Genomic DNA, 24,604 nt, shown 5'->3' on the forward strand with positions numbered 1-24,604 from the left:
CCTGCATTGTTCTCCTCAGGTTTTATCATGTTACAGCCATTTTGTCCAGCTTCTGCTTTGCCACCGTAACTTTGTCACGAGTATTTGTCAAAGTGATGAGAGTGGAAGTGCATCCTCACCGACTCCCTACGAGGCTCTTTAATCGATCATCAGCCTTTACACAATTTTTTTTTGGAATTGAATATCTATTCAAAAGCCATGGAACCGATAATAACATTCACTTGAATTTGAGTAACGATTAAATTGTTTGGCACACCGGACAATTCGAACTGCACGGCCCTCGTGAACGGGATTGGTAAACGGTAGCCATGATAAGGCACCAGTTTTAGGACCCATCAGTCACTGTGGGGCAAGTTCCAACCGACACTTAAGGTACACAAACAGGGCTGGAGTTTTTATTTTCATTATTAAACGTGTCGATATGTGCAGAAAAGTAATTACCCGTTATCTTTTTGCACGTGATTATCGATGAAGCAAAAAAAAAACTGGGCATCCATCGACGCAGATGGAGCGATCAGCCGGTGTGCGGTTGCTAGGTGGATCATTACATCGCGAGGCTGCGACAGCTTACTAAGACTTGGGGAGACCTTTATTCAGCAGCATATTGTACATATGTCGAACTTCTTTTGCACAATAGTGGTGGGCAAAGGGAGAGCCATGGCGCAGTATGCAGAAAAGGAGAGTAATGAACATGAATTAATATGAGAAACTCAACATAGAATACACGTAGTATGTTTGTATGTTGAACTTCTTTCACACCGTACGTAGCCAACCGTGAAATCGGAGGTGCGGGGGGGAATGACAACATTGGACATTACCAATCATGGTGATGTCTCACTCTGCTGCCTCTGCTGCTACTGTCGCTCAGGAGCCAGTGGTGCTGACAGGCACGGGCCTGGTGACCTCGGCACTCAAGTGGGACCTCCCGTACCTGTGCGATCACCTGGGAACGGGCGACTTCTCGGTGTACGCCTCGCCTACGCACCGCTTCCTCTACTACGACGACAAAAAGCTGGGAAACTTTCCCACCTTTGTGCCACCAGCAACGCGGCAGAACCTGAAGTTCCCCGAATTCCTCCAGACACTGGAGGCGGTCCGAGCGAGCGGTGGCAGGGACAGGTATATCGTGTTTGTGTATTGTTTGTTGGTGTCACGTTCTTACCCGCCACTTACTGGACATCTGTCAAAAAGAGCTTTATAGCTCATCGGATTCCTCCAGTATAAAGAAATATTCTGATTCTGTATGCAATGGCTTGAACTCGGGGCTTTGCAATGTTCCTGAACCCCCCCCCCTCTCCCTCCTCAAAAGTCCCCCATTCACGAGCGTACATTTTTGAAAAATGAATTGTGCTTAAACGCACCCCTGCCAAATGCAGCATCACCAAATAAAGGCAATTAATAACCATACGAACTTGGTAAGAACACAGCATGCACTGGTATTGTCAAATTACGCATTATGTTTCGGGCAGGGCAAAAGGTCCCAGGTGCGAAGCAGCTCGGAGAAGTGTCCGTTCTCTGCAGTTGCGAGAGTTGAGAGCTGCACAACACATAGCAATAGATTATTTTCTACGAGCAACCACCCCCCCCCCCCCCATGGCATCTATATTTAACCGAACAATCTAAATGCACTTTAAATATCTATTTCTGCACCTTAATTACTATTTGGTTATTGAACTATAACTAGTTGGGCCTGTGGACACATCTGCAGGACCATTAGAATGCCTTGCTACATGGACTTGATTCTTCTATGCTTTTATATGACTTTAAATTAACAGGGAATTTTAACCTCCATTAGGCCCCACCACCTTCCTCTTTATGCCCCATCCCATTACTCCTTAGACCCCCACCCTTCTTGCTCGTCAGCCCCTGTCTCCTTCCTCTTTCAGCCCAGACTCCTTACATGCCTTTGGCCGCACCTTGTGCGCCACGGTGGTAAGGTGTTAACTTCCTCGCCTGGTATACAGGAGGACGTGGGTTCAATCCTGACCCTGACGCCTGCTGTATATTTGAAGTGTGTGTGTTCTCCCCTCCACATCGAAACGTGCATTTAGTGTATTTGGCTGCGATACATTTCCACGTGTAAGCCATTTGTGATGGCCATTTTGCTTATGAAAAAGAGCTATATAGCTCAGTGGGCCATGCCTGGTAAAATAAACAGTTTAGTTCTTCATCTCCACACCTTTCCTTTTTACCCTCCACCTCCTACCTCTTTAAGCGTCACCCACCCTACTCCTTAGGCCCTGCCCATTCCTCTCTTGGAACGGTCCCTCTTGATAACGCGCACGCCCTCTTCATGACTCGCACTCCCATTTATGCGTTAAACCCCGCCCATTACTTTTTAGGCCACGCCCCCTTTTTGTGTTTTAGGCCCCGCCCCTTCTCCCGTGGATGGGGTTGGGGTTTATTTGGGTAGTTTTGGAAGTGGGGGGGGTTGGGCACTTGTAGGCAGGGGACAGTAGGTTGAGGTGAGTTGTCTTCACACTACCAAAAACCCTCTTTAAGAGCAGCAGTATAATAATCAGATCATTCCTATTACAATGCCATCTGCCGTAGTTTTTTTTGTTTTAGCCTGATGAGATGTACAGGTATCCCTCGATTTAGGAAAGAGATGAGTACATCGGAGTGGCTTTTCCCACTAATTTAATACCAAAAAATATACACAACTACATCGCTTTTCACAACGCAAACATAACAAAGTACGTAAATATGAAAACGATTGAATAATAATTAATTTAAAACAACAACAACAATTGTTATTTTCCAGGGAACTCACCAAGAGTTCTGCGTGGTGGGATGACTAGAGATGTGGAGGCGTGTCACTGTTGCACTGCAGTGTGACTTCGTGACGTTCGCGGATCGATGACGACGCAGCCTCCTGTTTGCTTCTTATTTTACGAGCTCGCTGCGCGTGCCGTTGTGAAATGTCACTTACGTGGAAATTCGATTTCGTTCATCTCAAAGTGTCCATAACTTGTAAATTCCGTACGCACAAAATTTTGTAAACTGAACGTTCGTGAATCGAGGGATTACCTGTATTGTACCGTACTTCTACGCTCCCGCGTTTATGCTTCCCGCCTTCACTAATCTGCACTGACAAGCGTGATGAGGTGTGGTCAATCACCCCCTAGAAACAGCGATATATTAGCTGACAATGTACACTGTATATTGTAGATAATTTATGCTGAAGGTATTTTTTAAATGTGTTTGAATGAGTAAGTGAAAGGTTATCCTCATGTATGCCTCTGTCAACTGCCTAAACTGTTTAGAATTTCCTTTAGTGCAATAGGTTTTAGCAACAGATTATCTTCAACGTACTTGACATGCGTATTACATGAGTGTTATAGCTATTAATGAGATCGATTGAATTTCATTTTAAATCACAATGTCACAATGCTTATAATTGATATACACGTGTGGATTAATTGGTTTATCCGTGCATAACATGTCTGTGTTAGTTTACATCACACTGCTAGAGGTTGAACTACTGTTGAGTTCATCATATGCCTGGGGTGGCTGGCAATGGGTTTTATGCTTGTTACCAAAAATCAAAGGCTAAAGTTCAGATGTGGCTGTCAGATTGAGTTAAAGTCACACGCACACTTGGCTGCTACAGGCATAGGCACTTAATAGCTTATCCACAGCTGAAAACATCAATAGGCCCAGGAGGAAAAAAATATGACATGTGTGGCATTTCCAAAACTGCGGTGAAGATTATCGAAAGGAATGTTGTTCTTCTGTTTTCTGTTAAATATTGCATGCGAAACCGTCTATTATTTTAGCAACTGACATTTACTTCATTACTTAAATTTACTTCGTTATTTTATTATTTGTTTCTGTCTCTTTAAATAGGTTGTTGGTGGAACATGGGAATGATGGCTGTTGTGCACTCGTATATGCTTGTTACGTGAAAATTCTAAAGCCAAACCGGCGAGAATGTGGTATTTTATTGTATTAAATTAACACCACCTTTTGAGGGGAGGTACAAATCTGCAGGGCAGGAGGCAGGGCGACCCTCGACCCCGCCGTTCTGAAACTCGCATTAGTCACGGCGCCTTCACCAGCAGAGCGGCATGCGGCGAACTTGGTTCGCCAATTTAAGCGCAAATTCAACGCAGATGTCATTCATGTTTGTCGAGAACAATAGATAATTGTGCAAAAAGATATTGGTCAATAATACAAAAAATAACCCACAAACATTTATGCGTGGCCACCGTCGCAACGACACGTTTACTTCCACACTCTCGTTCACAAGGAAGCCTTTGCGCTCCTATAAAAGCATTCACTGACCACGGTGCTGGCATGTTCAGGTTGTACCTGCAGCAGACGCTAAACGACACGGTCGGAAAGAAGATCGTGGTGGACTTCCTGAATTTCAACTGGAACTGGATCAACCGTCAGCAGGCCAAGAGGAACTGGGGCCCACTCACCTCAAACCTCCTCCTCATCGGCATGGAGGGTGAGTCCTACCCGCCTCCTGCGTGTTGTCTGGTGCCTCCCAGGGTTATATTTTGTGTGCGTGCATGAACTGACAGCACCGTGTTTCGTAGACGGTCTTTTGATTGGGCCACCAGTTTTAGTTTTATGAAACTGGCATTATCGACACCTGGTTCTCGTGTCATCACTCGCAGCTGTCTCCGTTAAATTGACGAGTAAGGGCGGTGGTGGGTCTGCCGCCTGTACGAATAACACGGTCACCCGGTGTAATGGCCCAAATCCGACACGTGGAGCACGCTGACAAGAATTTGTATTTATTACGGAAGGGCCATATTTGTTTACTTTCAGGGCAGCATTATCGACGAATGTGTTGAGTGTACTTGATTGTGTTATTGTCACGGCCGTCAATGCTTGCTAACGTGCATAACGCGCCCGATGCCACTGCTGCCTCGCTGTTCGCATTGGCACACAATAGCTACATTCGATGACTTTTGTGTTGGTGCACGCAAGCTCCACTTATGACTTAACGACATGCAATAATTCAGCACTGAAGAGACAGTCGCAGGAACAGTGCTTGAGGCTTGTGAGCTGGCAAGGCACACTTAAGGCTTTGAATTGGAAATGTGTACTCGCTTTGTGAGGTCCTTTTTTAGGCGTTGTGCAAAGCACATACTATTTCCTCACAAGTAGCTTATCATATATAAGTCGCCTAAATTTGAAACCAATACGTTTAATACAAGTAATCCATATTATTATTTTTTATTTGCAAGGGCTAGATGGAGTGAATGAAGCAATTTTAAACAAATACTGCACCACTGAGTGTTGAAGCGCTTTAAAATCCACCAGCTTGTGTGCGAATAACTCATACACAAAGAATACATATCGATATGTATGAACAATATAGATCTATGAAGGCAATGCAAGATAAACAAAAAAAAACTGCTTTTAGAGCACATTCCCATGCAAAATTATTTTCAGAAACCTCATTTGACACCAAATGGTACGCGGAGCAGATAAAGCTCGTTTCCTTTCTGTTTCGGCGAACTTGAAGGCCTCAGAATGTTGTAAAGAGGCGAAGTGGGAAAGCCCCCTTGGCGTGAGGTGACCCAGTTGGAGCCGGAAATTTAAAATGCAATGCTGCCAATCTCTGCCATGCTGTCTCGGTGCTGCATGCTTCTCCAAGTGGGCCGACCCGTTTTCTTCCCGTTATTATTCCCCATCCCTATCTTTCCTCCTCTCCAACCGTAGCCATCTGTCTTCCTCCATCTCCACATCAATGGATGTTTTAATAACCTTAAAGAAGCTCGGAATTGGTGTGTCATCAGACGCGTAACGGGATACAGTGATATCGACATAGGCAATGCAATACGGAGGATTTTTGCTATGCATATATAATTAGCGGCACAGGGTTACAAACCATTATCGTCAGGTTCCCATCATTAACAGCTGTTGTCCTGTTTATCTGGGACGTGCTAGAAAATGTGATTTAAAAACAAAAGGTGATCAAGAGAAAGGGATTAATTGAAGTCGTGTCCTTTGCACATAACAAACGACCATGGTATGATCCAGGATCACAAATCCACGGTAATAGTATTTGTTAACTCTGTTTGCCATTGGCTTCTAACGCAGCGAGCACTTGAAGGGGGCACGTGTAAATTGATATTGGCGGTAACATAGGAGGGGGGCATCTGCTCTGCGGCCATTAGCCATCAGGCCAGGCCCCCCTCCCTCCCGCACGTCAATTAGGATTCAATGAACCCTGCTCTGGGTGGAGCCCGTAGGGTGACGCGACAAGGCACATGCACACATACCCACTGATGGCTCTTTCTCTCTTGGGGGGTCGTTAGGGGCCAGTGGCTGCTGGCCCAGTAATGGAGGGGTCTGAAATTACAGGGTGACCCACGAGAGATGCGCAGCGTAACCTCAGCGTTTCCATTTCAGAGGGTCAGGCTGCTACGGAGGTAGTGCTGTTTGTGTGTGTGTGGCGTGCGTGTGTACTTTCACTGTTTATAATGAGATTTTGAGTCACAAAGGGTTGTATATGAGGCATTGATCATGGGAGGGCATTGTGTTGCAGTGGTAACGCTCGTCCCTCGCTGCAAGAAGTCCCTGGGTTTGATTCCTGACTCGGGTGACTTTGAGTGGACTTTGTATATTCTCTATCTCCCTGCTCTGCATGGGTTTCCTCCCAGGCTCTAAAATTTCCTCCTATCGTTACAGTGAGGGAAAAAAAGTATTAGATCCCCTGCTGATTTTGTACGTTTGCCCACTGACAAATAAATGATCAGTCTATAATTTTAATGGTAGGTTTATTTGAACAGTGAGAGACAGAATAACAACAACAAAATCCAGAAAAACGCATGTCAAAAATGTTATAAATTGATTTGCATTTTAATGAGGGAAATAAGTATTTGACCCCCTCTCAATCAGAAAGATTTCTGGCTCCCAGGTGTCTTTTATACAGGTAACGAGCCGAGCTGAGATTAGGAGCACTCTTAAAGGGAGTGCTCCTAATCTCAACTTGTTACCTGTATAAAAGACACCTGTCCACAGAAGCAATCAATCAATCAGATTCCAAACTCTCCACCATGGCCAAGACCAAAGAGCTCTCCAAGGATGTCAGGGACAAGATTGTAGACCTACACAAGGCTAGAATGGGCTACAAGACCATTGCCAAGCAGCTTGGTGACAAGGAGACAACAGTTGGTGCGATTATTAGCAAATGGAAGAAACACTAAAGTACTGTCAATCTCCCTCAGCCTGGGGCTCCATGCAAGATCTCACCTCGTGGAGTTGCAATGATCATGAGAACAGTGAGGAATCAGCCCAGAACTACACGGGAGGATATTGTCAATGATCTCAAGGCAGCTGGGACCATAGTCACCAAGAAAACAATTGGTAACACACTACGCCATGAAGGACTGAAATCCTGCAGCGCCCGCAAGGTCTCCCTGCTTAAGAAAGCACATATACATGCCCGTCTGAAGTTTGCCAATGAACATCTGAATAATTCAGAGGACAACTGGGTGAAAGTGTTGTGGTCAGATGAGACCAAAATGGAGCTCTTTGGCATCAACTCAACTCGTCGTGTTTGGAGGAGGAGGAATGCTGCCTATGACCCCAAGAACACCATCCCCACCGTCAAACATGGAGGTGGAAACATTATGCTTTGGGGATGTTTTTTTGCTAAGGGGACAACTTCACCGCATCAAATGGACGATGGACGGGGCCATGTACCGTCGAATCTTGGGTGAGAACCTCCTTCCCTCAGCCAGGGCATTGAAAATGGGTCGTGGATGGGTATTCCAGCATGACAATGACCCAAAACACACGGCCAAGGCAACAAAGGAGTGGCTCAAGAAGAAGCACATTAACGTCCTGGAGTGGCCTAGCCAGTCGCCAGACCTTAATCCCATAGAAAATCTGTGGAGGGAGCTGAAGGTTCGAGTTGCCAAACGTCAGCCTCGAAACCTTAATGACTTGGAGAAGATCTGCAAAGAGGGGTGGGACAAAATCCCTCCTGAGATGTGTGCAAACCTAGTGGCCAACTACAAGAAACGTCTGACCTCTGTGATTGCCAACAAGGGTTTTGCCACCAAGTACTAAGTCATGTTTTGCAGAGGGGTCAAATACTTATTTCCCTCATTAAAATGCAAATCAATTTATAACATTTTTGACATGCGTTTTTCTGGATTTTTTGTTATTCTGTCTCTCACTGTTCAAATAAACCTACCATTAAAATTCTAGACTTATCATTTCTTTGTCAGTGGGCAAATGTACAAAATCGGCAGGGGATCAAATACTTTTTTCCCTCGCTGTACATTTGTTTTAAAAGTGCTGAAATATTACCTGCAAATTACTCGCTTTGGAGTATAGATAGCAACATAACCCCTCCAGCAATATCTTTACAGCACCCTTTTGAACAGTTTTGAGACTCTGTGAGGATTTCTTGGGTAAACAAACGTAGTCATCATAATAAGAATAAGAGCAATCAATACAATCTCCTGGAGTGCGTGCACACAACTGCCATCCACAGTAATTTTAGTTGATGGCCCTGATGTTGACGAATGCAAAGGTGTCATCACACCTCAACAGTGGCAACTGTTACCAACTAAGACGAGTTGAAATTTTCGGTGTATGGAATGGACTTTTTGGATTGGGATTTTTATTTAATTTTGGTCATTGCCCGCACCGTCCATTTGAGCAGCCAACATTGTCTCGGAAAGGTGTGCGATGTTGGATTTTACCGAATGAATCGGCTCACCTATGGTGTGCACCATCTGCCGGGGCATGTGGTCTACCGGTCTAGAAGAAGTAGAGCACCGACCGCCGTTAGGCGCTAAATACAGTGGGAGTCGTCCAGCTGCTAGGTGCTCTAATCTTCATCGTCAATCACCCATACCCTTGGTTTAGGCCAACCTGCTGAGACCCCATCTGCTTTCTTGAAGCCACGCACTGGGCTTGAGCGACGTGCACTGTGCTTTAGTTGCGTTCCCTACTTGCGTCACCTGATACTGTTGGCAGCACTTCATGAGGATTGAATTCACGTTTTCCATCGATGCTATGAATGGCGTTCATTGATCGAGCATCATTGTTGAGTCTTGACTTCCATCGGCAAATATGTATCCTTTTCCCTATCTTCTCTTTCTGTTTCCTTTTATCGAATGCCACAAGCTCCACATCCGCAAAGCAGGATTCCACAATTAACATTCCCTCATAGGTCTGCCGGCTCAAATTAACGCGAAGACGTGGCTGTCATATTTCGAAAACGTTGCTTGGTACGGGAGCCACAGATACTGCACCGTCAAGATGTGATGCGTGCTGAGCGAGAGTAGGTGATAAATAGGCTTGGTTATTTGGTTTTAGTCGCAAGCGCTTGGCCATTTGCTTGCTGTTTTTCCATGTCTCGACATGCAGCAGTAGAGAATGTGTGTGTGCATGTTTGATCCATGTGCGCACTCCATTGCTCGCAGCATATGAAGATTCACAGAGGTGGCTCAGGAATTCACATAAAGAAAAGAAGGGTGAAAGGAGGGGAATGTAAATCCTCTCCGTTTACTTTGTGGGTTTGTTTAGTACGAGTTTATTGTAATAGTTTTTTAAGGGGTTCTTACAGCCACAGAAAATAAAAATGTAACTATTTTTCAGAACTGCATGCAGTTTTTAAATTTTTATTTTTTATTTTTAATATAATGTAGTTTTTTTAGTTAACTGTTTATCAATCTACTTCTGGAGGAGGGCCTTACCATCCTGGTCAGTGTGTGGAGGTTGTTTGAGCATACTTCACCATGCTGGTCAGTGTGTGGAGGTTATTTGGGCATACTTCGCCATGCTGGTCGGTGTGTATGGGTTTGCGAAGGGTGGGAGGGTGGTCAGAACCAGTTTGAGGTGTCACTCATCACTGATATTGGCCGTGGCTGCGAATCGAACTCGGGTTGCTGACTTTATATCGTAGGATGCAAATCACACCTCTGTGTTATGGTTGTATATGCGGAGTTACGTTTGTGTGCACACATATATATATATTTATAAGGTACAACAGTGGGAAAAAGTGGGAAAAAGTATGCAGGCTAAACTGAACTTTGTAATTAAATGCAGCCTAAATAGTTGAAGAATGTAATTGTATTTCGTAGTCGATTGCTTTGTGGGCCAGTGGCCAGCACTTACACCGCTGACACACACACACACAAACTGTAAAATCCTTTCTCTGCCGGCTTGTCAGAGACCGCAAGACACGCCGAACTTAATTTATTGCTTTTAAATTTACTGGGCTGCACTCGTGTAAAATACTTACGTACACTGTACGTCCCCTGGAGAAAGCGTTCTGGCCAGTGAGACCGTCCGCCACATGTAGAGGGCAGCCTTATCACTTACTCCTCTTCATCCCGTGTGGGACATGAGGCTACAGAGGGCAACCGGAAGGTGCTGATTGCGCGAAAAAAATCTTAAGCGCAAAGATGCAGTTGCCGAGTTTTCTCGCCCGTAAAAGCCACCGGGTAGCACGTGAGACGGGCGGGGGGGGGGGGGCAGAACTCGCAGAGCCACAACACGCCTGGGATCCTACTGTATCCTAATCTTCTTCTTCCCTTGCGTACACTCTTCGCTTCCTGCCTACCTTTTCTGCCTTCCTGCTGCATGTAACGCGCGGCAGTTTTGTCGCGCAGCTTATTGTGTGAAATCCTTGCAGCCAACAAGTGAAAAATAAATAAAAGTGAATGCCTCGGTGGGCTTTTCCTGGTGGGATGGGGATGGTTTAGTTGAATGTGTTTGTGTGATTTGTTGACCTTTCTTGTACTTTGCACTCCTGTCACGTGTTGTTGTACTGCTTGTTGTTGTGACGTTCTTACCCCGTGCCCCTACTGGACATCTGTGGAAAAGAGCTTCATATCTCATCGGATTCCTCCAGTATAAATGAATATGCTGATATAATATTCTGAATGTGCACCTTACCATGGATGAGGCCACTCTGTAGCGGTCTTAATTTAAACACGGAAAAGCAACGCGTTTTCGCTAGCAAGGCAGATGACAGCACTTGCAGCTTCTTCCTGTCTGTCCATAAAGAGTAACATTGTTAAAATCATTAAGAGGCACACCAGGGTGATTTATTGAGCTCTAAAAACAACGTTTAGCAAGCATTGAAAGTACGGGTTACTCTTAAGTTGATGGAAAAACAATTGCACGAGATTTGCCTGTTTAAAAGTGGTGAAAAAGAGCTTCATAGCTCATCGGATTCCTTCAGTCTAAATGAAGATTCTTATTCTGCTAGATTTGCAATGAACGCCGTCGAGAAGTATTTTATGTCTCCTCTTTCTTTAGTTTGTATTTGCACACTTGCCGTAGATCTGTACGATTAACAGCTGGTATATAGCTGTTAAACTTTTTCATGCATTCGCCATATATTCCGAGGACAAAAACTGCCCATTCAGGGTCAGTTACTGGATTTATGGAGAGGCCCATGATGACAGAATGAGTGCCTAAAGAAATGCTACCAATGCCAGGAAAGAATTAACAACATAACATACGTAACATTTAAACCACTGAGTGTTGCAGCTGTATTTTCTTTGTTACAGCGCCACCAGTCGAATACGACCTTAAGTTGTCACTTTACCGGCAGCTTGCCGTTGTTGATGCACTTTGCTTCGAGTTTAAATCCTCGTTGGGAATTGACACGGCCCATCATCCCTTTAGTCCTGAGTCGATAAAATAGCTACCTCTTTGTAGGAAAGTTAACAGTGAATATCTTATGGGATACATCATGGGACCTCCTTTGCCAGTAGCAAAATATGATAATAGGTTTTCCCCTTTTCATCTGGCAACAAAACAGGTATTAAGATGTTAAAACACCAAACTGAAACCTTTTACAAGGAATCATGTCTGCATTAACCACAATGCTTGTGGTCAGAATGCAAACAAAAAACATACTCTGATAATATATGCATTGTCCTTGAAACTGATTGGTCCACAGAGACAGCTTTCTTTTGAGCCTCGTCTCAAACGGTGTTAGACGCCAAAACGTTTTTGGCGTCCTCTGGTCGAACACCGTTTGAGACGAGGCTCAAAAGAAAGCTGTCTTTGATGTGGAACAATCAGTTTCAAGGACAATGCATATATTGTCATTTTTTTGTTTGCATTCTCACCACAAGCATTGTGGTTAATGCAGACAATGATTCCTTGTAAAAGGTTTCAGTTTGGTGTTTAAATATCTTAACACCTGTTTTGTTGCCAGAAAAAAGGGGGAAAACCCTATTATCATCTTATGGGATAGACTTGCCCTCACCAGAGGAATGTGGAATTTCCACCACTGGCTGAGGGCTATATACAAAGGATGAACACAACCTTGGTGCTCATTGGAGCAGCAATCGCGATTAGCGCGGTTGGCGACGTACGGTGCGAAAGACGTTCAACATACGTACATACATGGTCTTATGTGTTGCTCTTGTCGCCGGCTTGCCATATCTCATGTACCTTGCTCGGGAAGGCCTGCGCATGTGCCGTCAACAAGCACATTAGCTTCCCGCAATAAACAGCACGACAGACAACACGTAAAATCACCCTCTGCGTTTTATCGTTTTATGTATAATTCTTGTGCTGGCGTGTGACCGTGGTGAACGATCGCGTTACGCACGCATACAAGCAGATAACAAAACCGAAGTGAACGTGTTGGGGAGCATGAGAGATTGTGGAGCTGTTGTAAATATTGGCACTGATTTTTTTTTTGTTAAACTGTGCTCCATCTACCACTGTGACCCAAGAAGAGGGGCTGGGCTGTTACATTTTCACTCGGTTCTTGTCCAAATGCTTCATGGCCACGTCGCTCCGTAGTATCGGCCTCTACCACTCCATTTACACCCGTGCCCCCCACCCTTTTCCCCTCATGATAACCGTATGTTTATTTCGAATAATGTTTAGTGTTAGGCTCGGCTACCCTACAAGCTAAAAGATGTTTTTAAATGTAATTAACCTGAGTGGAGGGACACATTTCAGTTTCATTTATTTGGAATAACACTGAGCCATTCGGGGGCAACCGCAACAAACAATCAAATTACAAGATACATTTATAATTTACTGTACACAAATTAAGACATCCCCTACAAAAACAATAAAATCTTCCAGAAAAAGCACCATTTGTGTATGCTGCGTACTAAACTGTGCAAAAAAATCCCATTTTGATGTTACAATAACGATCATAATAATTTAGATTAAAATTTTAAGTCTAACTCTATACTACATTTAAAAAATCGGGCTAAACTAAACCTTTCTAGAGATTACTAAAATAATGCTATAAAAACAATGTAACAGTGATCATAAGAAATGTTAACAATAGCGACATAATAACATATAGTGGCCTAGCAGGTCTGCTCCGCCATGGCCCAGGGTTTAAGCGCACATCTCACTGCCATCGGCCTCGCCACCCGAGTTGGGTGAGGCTCGGTTGAGGATGCCCTGAGAATCTTGGCTAGGCCCAGTTTATCCGGTGCGTGATCCGGAGCCCATCCCGCTTTCCCGTGGCCGTGGGATGGCGTCAGTGTGTCGGTAATTTTAATTGCAGTAAGGTGAGACTGTTGTTTTAGCGTTCCCCCGAACATGCATGACGAGTTCACTTTCCGATGTGGACTTGAGGGTCACGTGGTGCACAGATGAAGGACTTGAGGGTCATGTGCTGAACAGATGAAGGACTTGAGGGTCACGTGGTGCACAGATGAAGGACTTGAGGGTCACGTGGTGCACAGATGAAGGACTTGAGGGTCACGTGGTGAACAGATGAAGGACTTGAGGGTCACGTGGTGCACAGATGAAGGACTTGAGGGTCACGTGGTGCACAGATGAAGGACTTGAGGGTCACGTGGTGAACAGATGAAGGACTTGAGGGTCACGTGGTGAACAGATGAAGGACTTGAGGGTCATGTGGTGAACAGATGAAGGACTTGAGGGTCACGTGGTGAACAGATGAAGGACTTGAGGGTCATGTGGTGCACAGATGAAGGACTTTAGGGTCACGTGGTGAACAGATGAAGGACTTGAGGGTCACGTGGTGCACAGATGAAGGACTTGAGGGTCACGTGGTGAACAGATGAAGGACTTGAGGGTCACGTGGTGCACAGATGAAGGACTTGAGGGTCACGTGGTGCACAGATGAAGGACTTGAGGGTCACGTGGTGCACAGATGAAGGACTTGAGGGTCACGTGGTGCACAGATGAAGGACTTGAGGGTCATGTGGTGAACAGATGAAGGACTTGAGGGTCATGTGGTGCACAGATGAAGGACTTGAGGGTCACGTGGTGCACAGATGAAGGACTTGAGGGTCACGTGGTGCACAGATGACGGACTTGAGGGTCACGTGGTGCACAGATGAAGGACTTGAGGGTCACGTGGTGAACAGATGAAGGACTTGAGGGTCACGTGGTGCACAGATGAAGGACTTGAGGGTCACGTGGTGAACAGATGAAGGACTTGAGGGTCACGTGGTGCACAGATGAAGGACTTGAGGGTCACGTGGTGCACAGATGAAGGACTTGAGGGTCACGTGGTTCACAGATGAAGGACTTGAGGGTCACGTGGTGCACAGATGAAGGACTTGAGGGTCACGTGGTGAACAGATGAAGGACTTGAGGGTCATGTGGTGCACAGATGAAGGACTTGAGGGTCACGTGGTGCACAGATGAAGGACTTGAGGGTCACGTGGTGCACAGATGGAGACTTGACGGTCACGTGGTGCACAGATGAAGGACTTGAGGGTCACATGGTGCACAGATGGAGACTTGAGGGTCACGTGGTGCACGGATGGAGACTTGAGGGTCACGTGGTGCACAGATGGAGACTTGAGGTGATTTTTAAAGTGGAAGCCTTTACAGATATGGTACATTTCTTTTCTGAGGCATTATTTAAAATCATCATGAGCTATGTTCAGTCCACTGCTGGATGAAGGCCTCCCCGAACTGTCACCATCTCTCGCGATGCTGCTACATAGTATTTCCACCTCGCACCTGCTCATGAACTGATATAATCGCTCCATCTCTTGGAACGTCCTGACATGTTCTGTTCCCTGGCTGCCACGGTAATTTTATTATTTGACTGTTGGCCATCATCACTTCGAATGACGTGTCCTACCCAAAGCCACTTCCTTTTCTCAACACATTCATATTTTTCAAAAATCTATATTCGGTATAATATAACTTTTTTTATTACAATTTGTAATTTGTGTATATTAATACTATTGATTTTAATAGATGTTATGTTATAATATAGCCAAGCGATAGTACAAGTAAAAATACGATCTTTAAAAATGAACCAAATAATAAAAATAACTAGTTCAGAATGTAATTCATTTGGATTGAATACAACGTTCTTAACGCATTGTCCTCAGCAGTAATGAGTGCGCATTATACGCCCAAATCTATTTCTTCCCATTCATCCTTTATCCGGCACGAGCGCAAACGCACAAAGCACCCAGCGCCCGTCGCTGGTCGAGTGGCAAGCGCGAGGCGAGCTGCTGAAGCCAGCGGCGCCACCACCGCCGTCGTGTTAACTCGTCGTGCGAGCGGCGCTGACGGAGCGGTGCGGGTGCGTCCGTGAGCGCCGGAATACGTCCGCCCGCCCCGCTCGCCGAGAGGAACGGGCACCGCGCGATAGTTAACGGGGAGCGGGCGGGGGGGGTGGGGGGGTGGTGTTAATTGCTACGTCCCTTTGTGCGACAGGCCACTGCTAATTGAGCGTCGCCTCTAGCGGTGCAGGTGTGAGCCGTAGGGCCCTCCGTTGCCGTGAGCCGTTACCGTGGAGACCCCCCGTGTCTCGTTAGAACAGCGGCCCGCTGCCAGAGCGGCGCACCTCCTGGGAAGGGAGTCGTGTGCCCGGCACGCGCGGCGGCTGGCGTCGTGGGCAGGTTCTGGACAATTCTAGATTTGAAGCTTTCGTGACTGCTAGGATCCATACTCTTCGGTTCTATTGGGTAAAGTCACGTAGGTGAAAATAAAATAATAAAAAATCACGACGTTTCGGCCACAACACAAGCGGCCTTCATCAGGTGAAGGGACGAGACTGTCTGTCCTCCAGATGTCCTCCAGACAGTCTCGTCCCTTCACCTGATGAAGGCCGCTTGTGTTGTGGCCGAAACGTCGTGATTTTTTGTTATTTTATTTTCACCTACGTGACTTTACCCAATAGAACCAAAGAGTAACGTTCTGGACAGTCCACGTCCTGGGCGTCTAATGCAGGAAATGAGCTGTGTCCATTTGCATTATCTATGGGACCTTTTTGCCAATATCAAGAATTAATGAAAAATAAGACTAGGTTTTACCCTTTCTGGCAATAAAAGAGGCTCGTGACTTTGCCGAATAGAACCAAAGAGTATGGATCCTTGCAGTCACGAAAGCTTCAAATCTAGAATAAAAGGAGGTGTTAAGATGTTCAAACACTAGCATTTTGCCCATCTGAAACTTGCAAGCGAAAAGCAGACTGCGACGTGATATTCATTCATTAATGCGTGTGCAATTTGTAAGGGCGCGGTGACGCAGACCTATTTCATATTAAGGTTATAATCCCTTGTTCATCATGACGTCCTTTTTACTTTGATGTCTCAACAGCGTTACGGAGACCGCGTGACGTGAGGGTTCTGCCTTTGTAGTGAGGGTTGTAAGTTGGCGCCGAGGAGGGGGGAGGAGGCGGCTCGGCCCCCCATGTGGAGTGACGTCACCCGCTAATTATTATGAATGGGGGGGGGGTGTGTGTCCATTTGGAGGACGTCACCTTTTAATGATTATTAATGAGAGGGGCTGTTCGATGTGGAGTGATGTCACCCGCTCATGATTATATTATTAATGAGGGGGGAGGGTGCTCCATGTGGAGTGACGTCACCTGCTCATGAATATTAATGAGGGGGGCTGATCGATGTGGAGTGACGTCACAAGCGTTAAGGACAGACATTCCTGGGTGATGATAGTAGGTATGCTCTGCTAATGTGTGCATTGTTTTTTAAACTGATTGGCCTACACCAGAGACCGCCTTCTCTATGGCCTCGTCTCACGAGTGTTAGACCACAAGTGCGTGTGGTTAATCCAGACTTTTGAATATCTTAACACTTTTATTGTTAGAAAGGGTAAAACCTATTCTTACTTTTTTATCGATTTGCATTGTTGAGGAGTTTATTTTATCTCTTCATACTTTCACACAGGGCTGTGAAAAATAATGTGCATTATTATTGCACATGCTTCCTGAAAATGGGTGTCATATTTTTGCATAAATAAAACATCTGTGGGTAATGTTTCTCATAATCATTTAAGATATTTGTGTGTGTGTATAAGCACAAATGTGTGCATCACTTTTCAATGTTGTGATGACCCTTTTAGTTGGAACTCTCAAGGGTCGAATGTGGAGACGAATTTTTTTAATATTCGAGTGACATCTTGGAGTCATTGAAGTGTGCGAAATCTCCGAGTCATCAACGACTCCTGAGCACTCGTTGTTTTGAAATAAATCTCAAATCTGCGGGACCTCCCTCCTCCTCGGCACTAGTTCTCTCCCGTCCTCGCCCCCGGCTGCTGCTCACCCATGCCTTCGTCACAAATCGATCTTGACGACCGTAACTCAATATCACGGCCTCCACAAATCCCTCACTTGCAAGCTCCACATGATCCAAAATACCATTGCAAAACTCTTTACCCTCATGCACTGTTGGCTACAAACAAAATAATAAAATATATATAAAACAATAAAAATTCTCACGACGTTTCGACCATAACACAAACACCTGAAGACGACCGTTTGTGTTATGGTCGAAACGTCGTGAGAATTTTTATTGTTTTATATATATTTTATTATTGTGTTGTTTCCCTTCAACGTGACTTTACCGAAAGAACTAAGAATACCCATATTGATGTCAACATGCTCTATGGACTCACCCCTGCTTACCTCCAGTCGTATCTCACTCTACTCCCCTTTGTGTGATCTCCTACCTCTCCCCTCTCATCTCACTCTACTCCCATTTATATGCTCTCTGCTTCGACAACCAAGGCTTTCTTTGAGAGCTCCCAGTCAACCTTAGCTCATGGGGATCGAAGGTCGACTGGTTTAGTCCCCGTGTTGAATGAGGGACCGATCTTGCTTAGGGTGCCACAGTGACGAGATGTTAACTGTCTCGCCTGGTGTACAGGAGGTCGTGGGTTCGATCCCAACCCTTGACGCCTGTATATTTGCAGTTTGTGTGTTTTCCCTGTGGTCATGTGGATTTTTCTCCGGATCCTCCAGTTTTTCCCTCCACACTTATAAATATGCATTTATTGTATTTGGCTGCTATTTCCACATAATAAGCCACTTTGTTGAGTTCTGATTTGTGGCCAGCTCATTTCTGAAAAAGAGCTACATAGCTCAGTGGAGCCTTACCTGGTAAAAAAAAAGATATATAGCTTGCTCATGTCGTATATATTCGCGTGTGTCATGAGGCATGATCACAGGTTTTGGAACCAATATCAATTGTCAAATCAACCTGTAAGACAACTTTGACGCTATCGTGCCATTCAGTGGTATGATGAGCGCGCTGGTGTTGGGGTGACCGCGGTGCATGCGCCATCTGAATCTTGCTCTCAAGACAACAGTGATGGGACTATTTCTCATACGTATGAAACTCGGTAAGTGTATACGCGCCAGTGAATTAACCTTTCTTCCCGTTCAATATTTTTTTCCTTATAACAATGGCTGCGAAAGGCAAAGAGAATGCACCAGTGTAATAAAAAATTAATGTCCACGAGCATGAATTATTCATCGCATGACAGAGTGTGCCTTGCCATCGAATGCATTTTTAACCGTCACTATAACGATGGCTGTCATTTTAATAAATACCCCCCCAAATAAACTCCCGAAGGCGAAGAGTGAAAAAAATGTTAATATGGATCTTGAAAAAAAAGGGGCAAACTTAGATTGCACATGCAATTTAAACTTTTATGGGAGAGCATATGCTTTAACTTAGAAAATATAGCATATATTAAGGCATTTTTGTTGTTCATGCAGCATTCAAGTCTGGGATGCCACGCCCCACTAAGCATGGGGTGGAAAGAGATTCGTCCCTTTGATGTTGAGAACATGTGCGGTGGTTAAATGCATTGGTGTAGCTGCCAAGAAGCTCTTAAGTAAATACAAGTTGTGTGTGTGTGCGCTGGTGCATGTGTACTGCACATACGAAAAGCAGTGGCATTATCATTAGATTTGTGTTTATTTTATGCATTTTTACCCAGAAAAGCCTCACTAAGTCTTGAAACTATTTTTTAGGAGGGTCCTGCCAAGTTTTTGCACTTGAGGGTGACGATGCTGCCGTGTGTAATCTCAATTTAATGATTTGAAACGGCATTTTCAGCAATGGGATTGTTTAGCTAATACCAGATCGATACATTGTACGTTTTTTATTGTTAGGAGAAAACCCGGAGAACCTGGAGAAAACCCGGAGAACCTTGAGAAAACCCATGTAGGACATGGGGAGAACATGTAAAGAACATGTAAAGACATCGCAGGGAGGCGCCCGAGACGGAATGAACCCAGGCCATATTTTCTGCGAGGCACAAATGTGACCACTATGCTGACTTGCAATTGTGGTTATTGCACTACGCTACAAACCCAGCGACTTCAGCGTTTCAATCCAAGCCATGATTACCATCACTGGTGAGTGGTATCAGAACTTATCATGGTCTTCACCTAGGTCCACTCGGCTTAGGTGAGTTAGCAATTGGAAATAATCTTGATTTGAAGCTTTCGTGACTGCAGGAATCCATACTCTTTGGTTCTTTCGGTAAAGTCATGTAGGTAGAAAATAAAATAAATCACGACGTTTCGGGTGCAACACAAGCATCTGTCATCAGGTGGGAAGGCATGGTCTGCTGCTGATGCAGACTGTTTTAAAAGTTTTGAAATGGGTGTAGCCCAAGGGTCATAAAGAAGTGGCCGGGGCTAGTGATGTTAATGTGATAAATTAGCATGTTACTGTAAGATAGAAGGAGAGCGGCCTCCTGGACGAGGGCACGGAAGTGGCTATGTTATTGTGAGAGATTAGCATGATGTTAATGTGAGAAATTACCATTTAACTATAAGATAGGAGAGCGGCCTTCTCGACAAGGGAGTGCAACCCAACGGGTGCAATCAAAAGAACATGTGAGCATGAGAGTGCAATCCCCAAGGCATGAGAGTGCAATGCAAAGGACATGTGAGCATGAGAGATCTAAGAGAGGCATAGAGAGAGAGACGGAGAGTCGGAAATAACAGCTGACATAGGCAGGTAGGATGGAAACATCACAGTCAGTTAGGAATTAATCTTTGTTTTTTTCTGTAAAGTCACGTACTGAAAAAAACAAAGATTAATTCCTGCAGTCACGAAAGCACCAAATCTAGTCAGTTAGGACTTTACCTGGTTAATAACGTCCTTCCAATTATTGCTCAGTTTGTACCCATCCTCTCAGTTGAAGTTGTGTTTGTTTATATATCTGGATGGCTTCATGAACAAATCTCTGAAGGTAGCCGGTAGGTTTGCAGAGTACCTCCGTCTTGGAAAAATCTATTTCGTGTGAGCCTACAGCGTTAAAAGAATGATCAGCAACGGCGGAGGTATTGGTCCTACCGTGTTTCAGATCCGCCTTATGTTCACGAACGCGGTCCGAGACATGTCGTTTCGTTTCCCCAATGTAACTTCTGCCGCAACCACAACTCAGTCTGTAGACACCAGGGTATGGCATGTCAGGAATCGCATCCTTTACAGATGGGATTAAATCACGGATTTTGTGTACTGTGTTGAAACGAACCTGGATCTTGTGTTTGTTTAAGATTTTGGAAATCTTTTTAGTAACCCCTAAGTACGGTAAATTTATGGTTTTGGTTGGATCCTCAGAAGGTTGTCTCCGCATGGCTGGGGAGACAGTTTTGCGGATTGTACGGTCCGAGTATCCGTTCATCCTGAGGGCTTGGTGTACGTGCTCCAACTCACTGGCTAGGTGGTGCTGGTCGGAGATGCAACTGGCCCTATGGTGTAGTGTTTTGATGAGGGAATTATTCTGGGCTGGATGGTGGTGGGAGTCAGGCTTTAGATAGGCATCCGTGTGGGTGGCTTTCCTGTAGACCGAATGCCCCAATGAGCCATCAGATCTCTTCTCGATCAAAACATCCAGGAATGGTAGCTTGCCATCCTTTTCCACTTCCATGGTGAATTTGATGGAGGGGTGTATGGAATTTATGTGGTTGAGAAATTGGTTCAGTGCTGGCAGGCCATGTGGGCAGATGACGAACGTGTCATCCACGTATCTCATCCACAAGGAAGGACGTAGGGTGGATGTCTGGATGGCATCTGTCTCAAATTTCTCTATGAAAACATTCGCTACAACTGGCGATAAGGGATAACCCATAGGAGTACCATTCCAGGTGAAGTATGTGTTGGTATGGCAGTACCTTACCAAAGTTGGTACATCTGTATTCAGTCCTTGTTGGAAATAGTACAGCCCTGCTGGGTGGATCCACACGAGTGTTGTTAAGGTCTTCGTAGCATAGTCACTGGTCTGGTGGCTCAGTATCTGCGATATGAGGTCAAACAAATTCAAAATAAATAGCTATTAACTTCCTAGTTCCTTTGAGGATCAGTAATCCCATAGACTAGGCAACTATTTGATAAGATTTAATGGCGTGTTTTTCTGGCCTACCATGACCTGACTTGGCTCACCATGTACCCTCCTCCCCATTAGTATTGAACACTTCTTTGGAGAGACACAGGTGGCAGGGCATGGCCTAGTGCTGGCCTTCGAAGGTGTTCACTAACAGCACTTGCCCCAACCGCCCTGAAATCTAAATGAGATCTGTGTCCTTGTTAGCATACACCTCTGCCTATGCGAGTCTACAGTTCGGTTTGGTTGTGTTTTAACGGGCGGTAGTGCGTCTGTGTGTATCTACTATCCCTGCGGCTTGTGATTTAACGAGTCCTATGTGTGTGTGTGCGTATGCGCGCGTGCGCGTAGGGAACGTGACACCGTGCCACTACGACGAGCAGCAGAACTTCTTTGCGCAGGTCAAGGGCTACAAGCGCTGCATTCTCTTCCCGCCTGAACAGTTTGACTGCCTCTACCCGTATCCCATTCACCACCCGTGTGACCGGCAGAGCCAGGCAAGTGCCCACCCAAACAGCCGACCCGGTGAAACGACTGTGCAGCAGTTGCGTCTGCCTCCAGCACTTCCGAGTCGATTAGTGGCTTTCATAGAACTCCTGGGACCATGCATAACGACAGCGGGGTTTCTAAAATATTGAAATAAATTGCGAAAGAGCAAAATTACCGGAATTATAGTCTCAGACAGTGATGAAGGGATATAGGTATGCATGAAACTAGGACACTTTGCGACTCGTGGTAACCTTATGCAAGCAAGACATTGTTTTTGGTATTTACCTAACCCGCTAGAAAAAAATCCAAAACAAGCAGGCTTGAATTACATATAATGCGCTGTGAAATGTGGCCTAATGGTCACCATTTGAGCAAGAGCATATGTTTGATAATGAGCTTATTAACTTTAAAAAATGTGGGGAATAATCATTTCTGATTACTGGCAGTCATCTCCAGTTATGTGCTTGATAGATTATTGTTTTGGCACCGCGTCAAAACAATACCTACGAGTGTGCTGCAGTGAATGCGTTTGTCAGGGCCTTTCGTTTTTTTTTGGATCAATTATATTGCAATATTTTTCCAACGTCATTGACCCAGTGAAAATTTCATATGGCCCCTGTCGTGGTCACGTAATGTGTTGGTGGCTTTCATGAGATTATGGATGATTGCTCTTGGTAAATGTAGGGCCCCCCCGCCAGTCATTGGGAATGCTTGTGGCTTCATCTTCCATCTTTGGAGAGGCTGAAACACAACATTGGAATCTTTTCCTAATAACGCTAAATAAAGTATGTACCGTATGTTGTGTACGCATGCGTACACGCATAGCGAAACCAACTGTACGTGGCCTAATTGTGTGCGCGACACACTTACTTCTCTTGACCGCGAGTGCCATGAATATTCAATCAAGAGAAGCAAGACATCAGTGTTTGGGCATTGTAAATCACAGTAGAGCATCTGAGGCAGTCGTTTTGCACTTGGCTGTTGGCAAAAAAAAAAACGCCCAAAAAGTTAAATTATGGAGTGGTGATGATGTGCAATTGTGGTCAGTCGGAGGTTTGAAAGTCATGTTGTTTGGAGACTCTATGCGAATGCCAGGGGGTCCGAGTTACGTAAGCCGTGGCATGGATTCAGCTGAGCATTCAGTGGGCAGGATATTTGTTAATGTGCAGCCTTCTGTAGCGTGCATAATGCATTGCCTTGTGCGTGTGCACCTATGATGTGGGAATATCTCGTCAATGGTAAATCTAACCCTTGTGTCTAAAACACTGTCCATACACCAAGACAGCTGTGTTAGATTAAGCAGGTCCGTCATAGTAGTAACAATGCCGTTTATTTTGTCATGTACGTTTTTTTTTTTAAATGTTTGTTTGTAAAAGTGCCGTTGATAACACAAACATCTAGACGCTGTTTACTGTAAACATTACTTAGAATTTTGGCGGCAGGGTTGTGCAGCGTAACACTCGTGCCTCACAGCCAGAAGGGGCCTGAGTTCGATTCCTGAGTCGGGCACCATCGGGAGTGGAGTTTGTATGTTCTCCCTCTGTTTTGCATGCTTTTCTTTCGGGTTCTCCAGTTTTCCCCCGTAGGTTAAAAACCATGCAGTGTACGGGTTACCCTCACTTTGTGCGGTGAATGCATCCCAACAAAAATGGGCGCGCAAAGCAAAATCATACGAGACAGCTGCCTGCCTAGTAGCGCGTACAGTAGCATGCACAATGTCCCATGTCTGACAGCATAGCCGCATATAGAGTAAATAGAAACCGTGCAATATATATCGAATTTTTGGTAGAAAAATAGGTTGGCCGCATATACAGCGGGAGTCGCATGAAGTGAGGGAAATCTGTATTGGGCAAAACATCCCGATGATCAAAAATTTCCCTGCAAATAACTCGGTCGGGATCAACACAGCACCAGCAGCAGTGCCAGCGACGTCACCCACCCCCCCCCCCCCCCCCCGACTGCAGAATTTCGCAGGACCCTCCTGAATTTGGTTTATTTTTTAAATGCACCAACTCACCAAAGACATCTACTATCAACAAGTTATGTCGGTCAGCGGTGGAAATTGACCGAACGTGACGTCTGAAATGAAACGGGTAATTTCGGCCGCTGAACGAAGTCTGCCGGTTCGCGCTGGGGACTGCGGCGTGCGCTTCATGCCGTCTGATTTGCTCGACCGCCAAATGTGGAATGTTTTGGCTTGGGGGGCAGGTTAATGTCACTTGGGCTCCACATCGTCCGCCTGTTATTTGCACCTTTTAAAGTCCACGATCCAGTGTGTGAAAACAGCCACACGGATCGCACACATTGCCAGTGTGAAAGATGATCGTTCAGAGTTATTTAAAGTGGTTATAATTCTTCTTCTTCTTTGGTTCTTTCGGTAAAGTCACGTAGAATGATAATAAAATAATAAATTGATAAAATAAAATAACACAATAATATTCTCACGACGTTTCGGCCACAACACAAGCTTGTGTGATAATAAAATAATAAATTGATAAAATAAAATAACACAATAATATTCTCACGACGTTTCGGCCACAACACAAGCTTGTGTTGT

The 24,604-nt window shown here is 45.1% G+C and overlaps 1 protein-coding gene across 1 annotated transcript in view; it reads left to right on the plus strand.

Annotated features, from left to right (window-relative positions):
- The window catches only part of HIF1AN (hypoxia inducible factor 1 subunit alpha inhibitor), a 40,034-nt gene that overhangs the window by 7,238 nt on the left and 8,192 nt on the right, over positions 1-24,604 (plus strand). The window contains exons 2-4 of the mRNA XM_032949471.2: positions 869-1,119; positions 4,308-4,456; positions 21,910-22,055. Of these exons, the coding sequence (XP_032805362.1) occupies positions 869-1,119; positions 4,308-4,456; positions 21,910-22,055 (546 nt within the window). The remainder of the gene's footprint in view (positions 1-868; positions 1,120-4,307; positions 4,457-21,909; positions 22,056-24,604) is intronic.

Source organism: Petromyzon marinus, chromosome 8 (genome assembly GCF_048934315.1).
Source record: "Petromyzon marinus isolate PM22_M1 ecotype Great Lakes invasive population chromosome 8, UKy_Petmar_22M1.pri1.0, whole genome shotgun sequence".
In the NCBI taxonomy this organism is placed as follows: Eukaryota; Metazoa; Chordata; class Hyperoartia; order Petromyzontiformes; family Petromyzontidae; genus Petromyzon; species Petromyzon marinus.